At 40.2% G+C, this 10,190-nt stretch overlaps 1 protein-coding gene and 1 long non-coding RNA gene across 2 annotated transcripts; one reads left to right on the top strand and one right to left on the bottom strand.

Annotated features, from left to right (window-relative positions):
* The first annotated feature begins 827 nt into the window (after positions 1–827).
* On the top strand, positions 828–4,672 carry LOC105450686 (cdc42 homolog). The gene is made up of 5 exons (XM_011690637.1): positions 828–1,123; positions 1,943–2,140; positions 2,234–2,343; positions 2,423–2,620; positions 2,872–4,672. The coding sequence occupies exons 2-5, from the start codon at positions 1,963–1,965 to the stop codon at positions 2,959–2,961; spliced, it is 576 nt and encodes a 191-aa protein (XP_011688939.1). The 5' UTR covers positions 828–1,123; positions 1,943–1,962; the 3' UTR covers positions 2,962–4,672.
* Positions 4,528–6,883, bottom strand: LOC105450687. The gene is made up of 2 exons (XR_974486.1): positions 6,752–6,883; positions 4,528–6,380 (listed from the first exon to the last, which is right to left on the bottom strand). It is a non-coding gene; the product is annotated as an uncharacterized LOC105450687 (long non-coding RNA).
* Positions 6,884–10,190: the final 3,307 nt, after the last annotated feature.

Genomic DNA, 10,190 nt, shown 5'->3' with positions numbered 1-10,190 from the left:
TTTTTAATAATGAATTAATCAAGAAAATTCCTTTTTTTTTTATCCAGTCGTTTTGGAAGAAAAAAAAACAATGGCTGTGCTACTATTTAATTTCTGTGCTATGTGTGCAAAATATAAATATGTGTATTAATAATTAATGATAAAGTTATCTTGGATATTTTTTGATAAAAGACTAAAAGTATAAATCTTTTCAAATGCAATTTTTTACTGGCATTTCTTTTTAATTCATTATATTATATTATATTATATTACTTAAACTTAATATTTTCTTATACAATCAATGTGTGTGTGTGTGTGCGTGCGTGTGTGTGTGTGTGTGAGTTTGTTTTCAATTTAAGTTTAGAATTCAAAATTTAATAAAAACACGAATTCGAAGTGAACACGATAAACGTACATACGTGTATATATATACATAAAATAAAATATATGAGAATGCCCCGGCCGTTAGCGCGCCGCGACCGTCGAGCCGCGGGAAATAATGCCGGGATATTAATTCTCTTGTATTGAATTTTGAACGGAATAATCACGCCGAGAATAAACATATCATATGTATATTATACTGCGTGCTCTTCGAAAATAACAAGTGACGACAATACCGTAGAAACAGAGATCAATCCACACATCACTTATTATACGTATAATTTAATTTTGAACGAGAGCCCCCCAGCAGTCTCGAAAGGTGGGACGTAGCACGGACACCCACCACAAATTGCATACCTGCGGTGCAGAAAAGTGAACGTTGCTACGTAGTTTACATCCACTTCTTCAGGTGGCGTTAGTGCACGAGGTTACATGTCCTCTCTCAGGACTCTCGGAAGTCTCAGGTTTCTCTCTGGTGGGGGGTGGAGGGTCTCTCTCCTCTCTGAAAAAATCGCGGTCGTCGACGACTGGACTCTCGACGAGGAGAGGAAAAATAACATACATGGCACGATAGGGGCCCGTGGTGTTGGAGAGCCGTAACTTGTGCAACGATCTCGCAAGCTCGCGGCCGTCAAGCGGCACGTCCTTCCCGTGGATCTCGCGTCCGCCAACGACACGCCCGGGAGCCGCATCCGCCGCGCCGTTCGGGATTATGAGCTGCGTACGGCGGTCTTAACCTTTGATGACAGCCCCGCGTAACCAGGTAATAACGTACTCCGCCGTACTCTGGGAATTCGCGCGCGTGCGAGGGGCGAGGGGACCTCGAGGCCGCGTTGCGTCGCACCGCGAAAGGGTCGCCCGGCGTCCCGCAGCCGGAGAATCTTGGCCACCCGCGCCGCGGGTATACCACCTATGGGGTTAGGTTAGGTTAAGGACGGAATATCCTAATCGACGGGAAGGGCTTCTGAATGCCGCGGCAATTGTTGCGCGACGTTATTATCAGTATTGTTTTGCAATGATTTTGCTGACTTTCCGCCAAAATCTTATTACTACTCGTGTTTATTACTCTTGTGTTTGTCATATAGATTGTGGACGTATGCTACTGATAAGAAGATTATTATGCAATTTATTTATTAATTTATGTAGATTATGCGCGTGCATTATTGATAAGGAAATTATCGTGCGCGGTATTACGGGGGAAATAGAGGCTGCTCAATTGAACAATATGGAATAAACAGGACACTCGATGTAGCATTGAGTTTGATTTCAATCGATTAGGATATTTGTTTTGCTTTTGTATGTATGCTTCTTCTTCTTCTTCTTCTTTAAATTATGGCTCCGCCCTGAGGTAGGGTCGATACAGCCAGGATCATGACTCGAATGATGCAATACTAAAACTTGATAGAATACTAAAGCGGAAATAGAATACTCGGCCACGGACGTCCACCTCAGTCCGTGGCTCGCACAAGAATCCCTTGTATGTATGCTGAAACTTATGAGTTCATTGCATCGATCACCCCTTGACATGAACAGTTATGGGCTATGGGTTTTCAATTACATACGTGTGGGTATTGTGTTTCAGGTCACATAAACAGCATCAAAATGCAGACGATAAAGTGTGTTGTCGTAGGCGACGGAGCGGTCGGTAAAACGTGTCTCTTGATTTCGTACACTACGAACAAGTTCCCTTCGGAATATGTGCCTACTGTTTTTGACAACTATGCAGTAACTGTGATGATAGGAGGTGATCCATATACATTAGGATTATTTGATACAGCAGGTAATAGGTTTTCCTTTTTCAATTTATTCTACCTTATATGGCGGCTCATTCTACATAACGTTTCGTAACTCGATTTTACTTTTTGTCTCTCAGGTCAGGAAGATTATGACAGATTGCGTCCTCTAAGTTATCCTCAGACCGACGTGTTTCTCGTGTGCTTCTCAGTTGTGTCGCCGTCGTCGTTCGAAAATGTAAAAGAAAAGGTAATGTATCTGTTTCATTACGTATTTTGTATTCGAGCTGTCAATTGATGTTCTGCTGTGACAACATATTGTTTTGTAGTGGGTGCCAGAAATAACGCATCACTGTCAGAGAACTCCATTTTTACTCGTCGGAACGCAAATCGATTTGAGAGATGACGTCGCGACAATAGAGAAACTCGCGAAGAACAAACAGAAGCCGATATCTGGCGAGCAGGGGGAAAAACTCGCCAAGGAGCTCAAGGCTGTAAAATATGTAGAGTGCAGTGCTCTGACACAGGTGAATAAATCGCAGTAATTTTCGTTTTAACTGAAGGCTCCCGTCTATAAAATGTTATACAAATGTGCCACATTTTTAGTAGACAGTTTTTCAATTTAAAATTTTAGATAGAACATGCTAAAATATAATTTTATAATCAAATCTATGAATGGCTATATTTAATGAAATGAAGGAGAATAATATTTTTTATTATATTATTTCTAAATAATGTATCATATAATATAGAGTTATGATTTTTTTTTTCACATTAGAAAGGATTGAAGAACGTATTCGACGAAGCTATTTTAGCCGCATTGGAGCCGCCCGAGCCAGTGAAGAAGAGGAAATGCACGCTTCTGTAAGGTGACAAAGTATTGCCATCGATGAGACGCATGCCGGATTTCAAAACGACGCTGTAATACCAGACGACGGTCTTGTGTGTGTGTGTGTAGTATATTCCGTATTAAATAGAACTAAATTTGCCTCTACACGAATTCGTAATCGTATTCGGAAAGGATAAGCAAACCGTGCAGACGCTAGGGCGGCTGCGTACACATTCCACGAGGCATTGAGGCGTGCGATAATGACTTCTGAGTTTGTAAAGCCGGATAAAACTTTTCTATCAAATAATAACCACTGGTTTTATTTGTTATTTTTTTATTTTTTATTTTTTTCGAGAAAAGTTACTGCACAAAGCTTTCATTTTTCCAATACGACTTTCGAGGGAAGAGGCGATTGGGGGAGAGCGCGGCCGGAGATGTTCAGATAAAATCGTTCTAAAATCGTTGACTTTTTGACGTTTACACTTGATAGGAACGGAGACGGAGAAACAAATAGAGATTGGTGCTATCGTTCAACAATATTTTTTTAAGTCGAAACGTTTACCGCGGTATATAGGTATCCGAGTCGCGTCGGTATCCGACACGAGTACTCGTTTCAGTGATGGGGTGCTCAAGTATCTCTCGCTGAAGCGACGACGAAGCGTTTGTTTCGTAATACGTATTAAGAGTGAAATTTCCTTTCTCGGCGACGTCAGTATTAGGAGCTCTATGGCGAATGTATAAGTATCGTAGCAGTATCACTTAGATATACTATCGATTGCATGTGACACAAAAAGACTATTACTAATTCTAACAGTCCGTCTACTGTAAAGTATCTTTATTGATATTGGAGGCGCTTACCGCATTTTCGACACCGCAGAACTCATCTGAATACTCTTCTGTGCAATTCCACGACGAAAAGTCGTCGCAGAGAGTAGCCTCATCACTTGCCCTGTCCAAAGTGTGTTTTTGTCGCAAAAGCTCCTCTAATATCAATAACAAATCTTCGGATCACGTCTTTTGAAACTACACACGGCAGCTGTTTTTGACTTGAGGGGAAAGCTTTTGAGAAAATCGACCAATTTTTTTGTACGTCTTTGAACGCTGTTTTTTCCTACTATAGCGAAGTATTTTCAGCAACTTTATCTCTAATAAATCAGAATTAAAGAGCTTCTAAAACCAATGTTAGAACCTCCCTTCCATCCCGCTGCACTGCGTTTGGTACGTGTGATGAAAAGCTTTAAGACTGTTGAAACGATCGCACGGAGGAAGGTGGTAACAGAGAAGGACGATTGCCTGCGATAGGGAGAATAAGGATAGCTTAGGGACTGACACGGCGCGCCGTGTCAATTTTGGACAACGTAAACAATATTTAAGATCCCCTCTTAAGATTGTATACGTGTAATACTTTCCATTATCACGATTGCTGCATGCAATGAATTTATGAATTTACGATTCAGTCCCGGCGGCATGCGACCGGCTGATCTTTTGTAACTGTCGCATATCGTTAGTACTAATAACACGTTACGAATGCTCGTCGCGATGCATTCGGTATATGAACGTTGAATGGAGAGAAGAAGGGGGAGGGGGATGTTGCGAGAGAAAGCATTTTATCAAAAAAAAAAAGGTTTAATCAACTTTTACACTACGAATCCAGTTAAAAATAACAGCATTTATTAGCACTGTAATGTGTCGTAATATGTAGACATGATTATGTAACGAAATATTCGCATAAATATATTTATATCATGTACACGACGCCCGATTGTTCTTTATTCGTTAAGACCCGTTAAGTTATCCGATTCATTGTATTAGCGCGTCATTCTTACCTTATCATATAAAAAAAAACCGAATTATTTTAGAAGAATGATGGTGAAAAATATGACTTATTTGTATAAGTAAAATTCATTAATTAATAAGTTAATAAAATTCCGCTATACTTCACGACAAGATGGAATTAAATAACAGATCGTGCGAGTCAAATAAGATAATTGTGAACGATATTGCATCTTCAATAAATATGAATATATCTCTCATATGTATTTAGAATTTTACACGGTCTTCAATATTCTTTTTTACCGACAATTTATGAAAATATATTCATATTTTATTCAGAGGATATTACATATTCCAGAAAATTTGATATTAGACATTCGACGAAAGACGTTAATTATTCGTTACATAAAATCTGAACGTTCGATTTTCTATCTGAAATTTATGCGAGATCCTTCAATTAATTACATTCTAGAAAATACTGGAATTAGAATAGCGTGTCAGGACGAGACACTTCAGGTCGCACACGCATTAATATACTGGCGAAATTATTACGATTGAAATATTAATTGTGCGTCAAAATAAGCGAAAAATTCGAACGTGTCTTATTATTATCTTATATTCATTGATGATCCATAAGAAGTGCGCGATAATGTAGGCTTAATTATTTTTACTTCCAGTTCGGCGTACTGTATGTCTTATTTGAATCGTCTAATCACATATTATAGTCATTTTCGGAAATCGCACACAATCGATCCGCATTCTTCACACATGTTTTTTCGAGATCGAATTCTGCAAACGATCAAGAATGTCGAATCAAACGATGGACGTTACGTTGGAAAATATCAGATACTGCGATCTTTATTTTTATTCCAATGAACTTTGATTATAACAAGCATACACAGTTTCATATCCAGGCTGTATTCTCGAAATTCACTGCCAGCGTTGAAAATCTATATATAGTGCACGTAAATTATAAATTTTCAATGCTGATAGTGAATTTTTATGAACGCAACTCCAGTCCAAAAATTCTGTACTTTCTATAATTGTACATACTCATCTGGATGAAACCGAATGCTCGATTTAGTGTCTTAAATTTACGAAAGTTTGAGTAATCGTGTTTAAAAAAAATTAATAATTAATTTAGAATAGATCGACAATATCTCATTGCGACGTAGATATTATATTTGAAGTTGCATCAATTATTTTAAAACTCTTTAATTAATCGTGAATCAAGGAATATTCGAATTATAGAATAAATCGCCAGTTTTATACGATGTAGTACAGAAAACACATTTGAAATTGCATCCACACGCTCGTGCAATCGTGATAATCTCAATTATTAAACATATGCCATTATATTACGATCGAAATTAAAATTATATTAAAATTATATTAAAATTCGCGACACAAATAACTGATCGCGTTTTATTATACTATTACAGTATAGAAATATACTTCCAATACACAGATAAGAAACTGTGACTGTTTTCGCGTCCTATTATTTTATTTTCTCTATGTTTCGTTTGATTCGCATATTATAGTCACGTGTCGCGGTGATCTTCGTCGCAAGTTTCGGAGCGCATCGGAGTCCGCGTTTTCCGCACGTTTGTTTTCCTGTTGGATGAGCGTTAAAATTCGCCGAACTGAGCGACGGACGATTGTCGGAGTACATCATCTACAGATACCTATATTGAATGAAATCACGATTATTAAGTATTTTTCAATTGCACTTCGACGAGCGTCGATATTTCTAAACAAATTTATTGCTGCTCGATCCACTGCAGCGATTCATTGCAGCCGGTCGAAAGTCTTGATAATTATAAATACACGCTCAAAATGAAACCAAATATTCGATTTACTTACTTAAGTAACTTACTAAGTAACTTACCTAAATAACTTACTAAGATACTTAATTAAAGTCTACGGGGAGATCCTTTGACTAGTCATATTCGAAATACACATTAATCGTCGATGTCGCATTACAGTGAATAGTGCGTGAATGCGTATATACATGATATATATACACACACTCACACACAACACACACACATCTAACCTGAAGCTGCACCTGTGTTCAGTTCACGTATCAATTTTACAATCAAGCCCATATACACAATTAATTACAGTAACGTCGTATTTTCTCACGCCATAGGCTAACAACTACATGTTGATTGTTTTCGTTCTATCACTGTTTGTTTACGCTTTCGGCCCGGTCACCGCGCCCGCCGCGCCCGCCGCGCGGTGAGCGGCGCGCGACGCGCGTCTCTTTTTTTGCTTAGTGAGTCACGTAGCGACATCGCGCGGCCATTGTCCTCGTCGCGAGCTTCGGTTTCGGAATCGCGCGCGATCAGTCCGCGTTTTTTTTACACGTTTTTTCCGTCGAGAGCGAATCCCGCGTACGAACGAGCGTCGAAAGCTCCGAATCGAGCGACAGACAAGTATCGTGGAGTATCGGACATACTGTGTATCGATCGCGATTAATCCGTAATCGGTCCTTAGTCGCCCGGCTGGCCGGCTACCGGCGTACTCCGCTCGGCTCCGTGCGAATTCGCTTGTTTACGGATCGTTCCGTGCGCTTATTAAAACGCGTCGTTAATCGCCCAGATCGCCTCCCGTGTCGCGAAAGCGTGCTTTGAAGGCGTTAATCGACATTAATCGGATTAATTGAGGGGTTTATCTGACACAGCGACGCTCCCCCCCAACTTTCGGAACTTGGGGCCCATCGCGGCGATGACGTCACGCGACGCGCGCGCGAGCCGCGCGAAGTTGGCGGCGCGATAATTGGAACTTGTCGGGGACGCGTGCGGGCTCGCAGCGAGCTTCACGCGGATTCTCGCGGACGCCGGGGGTGCGATGGACGACGATCCGCCTCGCGGCCTCGCGTTCCACGATTTATTTGCTCGTTCGAAGTGCGCGGATTTCGGAACTGCGAGACGCGACTTGACACGGAGATCGGTATCGCGCCTATCGTGCCCATATCGCGTGGACAATCGGCCGTTGATCGTGTGCGCGCGATGAAACGCGTCGGGAGTGCCGCGTATCTACAAAGTGAGGGACGAGATTGTACCGTCGCGGACGCGTCGCGTTTGTGCAATCGCGATCGGTGGTGCCGTCTCGAGCAAGGAGTCTGCACCAAGACTGTCCCTGTGTGTGTGTGTGTACGCAGCTTCCGAGGCCGGTGCGACGGAGCAGCGGACGGACGGACACCCGTGATGATCTAGAGAGGAGGAGAGAGGAAGAGAGAGAGGGAGCGTCATCGACTGGTGAGTAAATCGAATTTATACTCATGCACTTGTGGCTGGCGACCGTAGCGAAGATTTATGCGAGGTCGAAATATAACAGGGTGGGTATACTAATTTCATTTTTGCCCTTGAAAATCATGGATTCTCGTGGAATTTAAATTTAATTTTCCCTGGTACTCAGGGAAATTGTTTGAATTTTTTAAATTTAACTTTATCCCTTTACAAAGTAAACGTGGCTTCATATCGAAGGATGTTGTAAATTAATTTATTTTAAAATTAACATATACTGTATGAAGACTCTTCAGTCTAAAAAATGATAATCCGGAAATAATAAATCAGGCATTAAGAGTCTAATAATGCAGAACTTTGGCGCGTGAAACAATTTAACTTCACATATGTAGTTACATCTCCATACGAAATCTTTCGTTACGTTCGAAAAATTTTGTATGGAGATGCAACTATTGTACATACGAGAAGATTAAATTGTTTCACGAGTTCTATACGTTATTAGAACTCTTAGTGCCTAATTTATTTTAAAGCTGTATTGAGAAATTCTCTAATCTTACCTGGAATTTTGAATAAAATTCCTGGAAAATCCGGGAATTTTCAGGGAATTCTTTTACAAAATTTGAGTACCCACCCTTATAACGTTTATAACCAGTATATCGCACACTTCAATATACTAAATCTCGGTGCTTAGAAAATTTTCTTCCTACTCCGTTCAGATAGCGAGATTATAAATTTAACATTCTATACATTTTTATTTCTATATTTTCGATATTTTAAATGTCCGTGTCCGGTCGGATCTCGCGAGGAAATTCTCGTTTTTTTTTGTTCTCTCTGCTGTATCCGAGTCGCGAAACTCGAATTTCTGTAATTGTCGCTTGATCGATCGATCTTCCTTCTTGCGCGCACGTTCCTTCGTCTTGATCGGTAATGACAACCGCGGGGGATACAGGGAGTAAGTATCCCCCCGGACCAAGAACCGGGGCCCAGAGAGAGAGAGAGAGAGAATCCCCTCGTCGATCCGGCACGTGCGAGCGGAAATGCAGGGGCCGTAGAGACGCAGAAACACGGGAGGCGGTCATTTGACGGTCTGATGGGATATCGCCGACGTGGATCGCCCACCGTCATCCACACGGCCGTTCTTCTCCGTGCCCTCCACATCCTCCTCTTCCTCTCCCCCCCTCCCCCCCTGTTCCCTCCGTCGTCCCTTTTCAGTGGTGGATCCGGCGAACGCGGTGCCTCAAGGCGAAAAATTAATGCGCGATGAAAGCCACTTGAAGTTTTAATTATTCAAGCGATAGATGATAGTTTTGATATTACCTGATTTATTATTGATTTGAGTTTGATTACATTTATTACGTATGATTTGCAAATCAAAACTCTCGTGAGACCATTCTTCTTATTTTCATTGAATATTTCGCATACGTGGAAAAGATGTTATATTAAAAATATTAGATCTAGTTGGAAATAATTTTGTTAATTCGATAATAATATCAGCGAAACAAATAATTATTCTGTTAAGAGCATGACATATACTGTATTAACAACATTATTTTAGATTAAATTAATGCTATGAATAATTATAAATTATTATACGATGTTATTATCAATATTTTTATACAAAAAAAATGCTGTTAATACAATATTATTAATTCTTTTCCATGTAAAAGTATTAATAATAATAACGTAATAATTTACAATTACGTATGAAAGAGATGAGCGTTTTTATTATATCATACATTTACATATACATTTTTGTAGCTTACTCAATACTTTTACATGGAAAAAAAATGTATTAAGTTCATTAGTCTAATCTGAAATAATCTTGTTAATTTAAAACGTCTAAAATGCTTTTAATAAAATAATTATTTGTTCCGTTAATATCATTATCGAATTAACAAAATTATTTCCAATTAGATCTAATATTTTTAATGTAACGTTCTTTTCCACGTATGCAAAATGTTCAATTAAAATAGGAGAGGAATGGTCTCATTTTATTTTTTACGATAAAGTATACGTTTCATAATGCAAGCGCAAATGTTCTCACGCGCGAAGCCCGGATGTATTACGTCGCCTGTCGAGGCATCCGCCACTGCCTCCTCTCGAAGCAGTCCTCGCCGTTCCCCTTCGCTCGCGCGAGAAGAAGCGCCCGGCTGCCTCTCTCTCCTCCCTCCCGCGGTCGATTGCGATTCGCCGGCGTAACGTGGCGCGTTGCGCCCTGTGGTTACTTCAATTAGGTGGAATCAT

This window comes from Wasmannia auropunctata, unplaced genomic scaffold (assembly GCF_000956235.1).
Source record: "Wasmannia auropunctata unplaced genomic scaffold, wasmannia.A_1.0 LD336057.1, whole genome shotgun sequence".
Lineage (NCBI taxonomy): Eukaryota > Metazoa > Arthropoda > Insecta > Hymenoptera > Formicidae > Wasmannia > Wasmannia auropunctata.
Note: the sequence above shows the minus strand (reverse complement) of the source record. Positions and strands in the feature narration are given on the sequence as shown.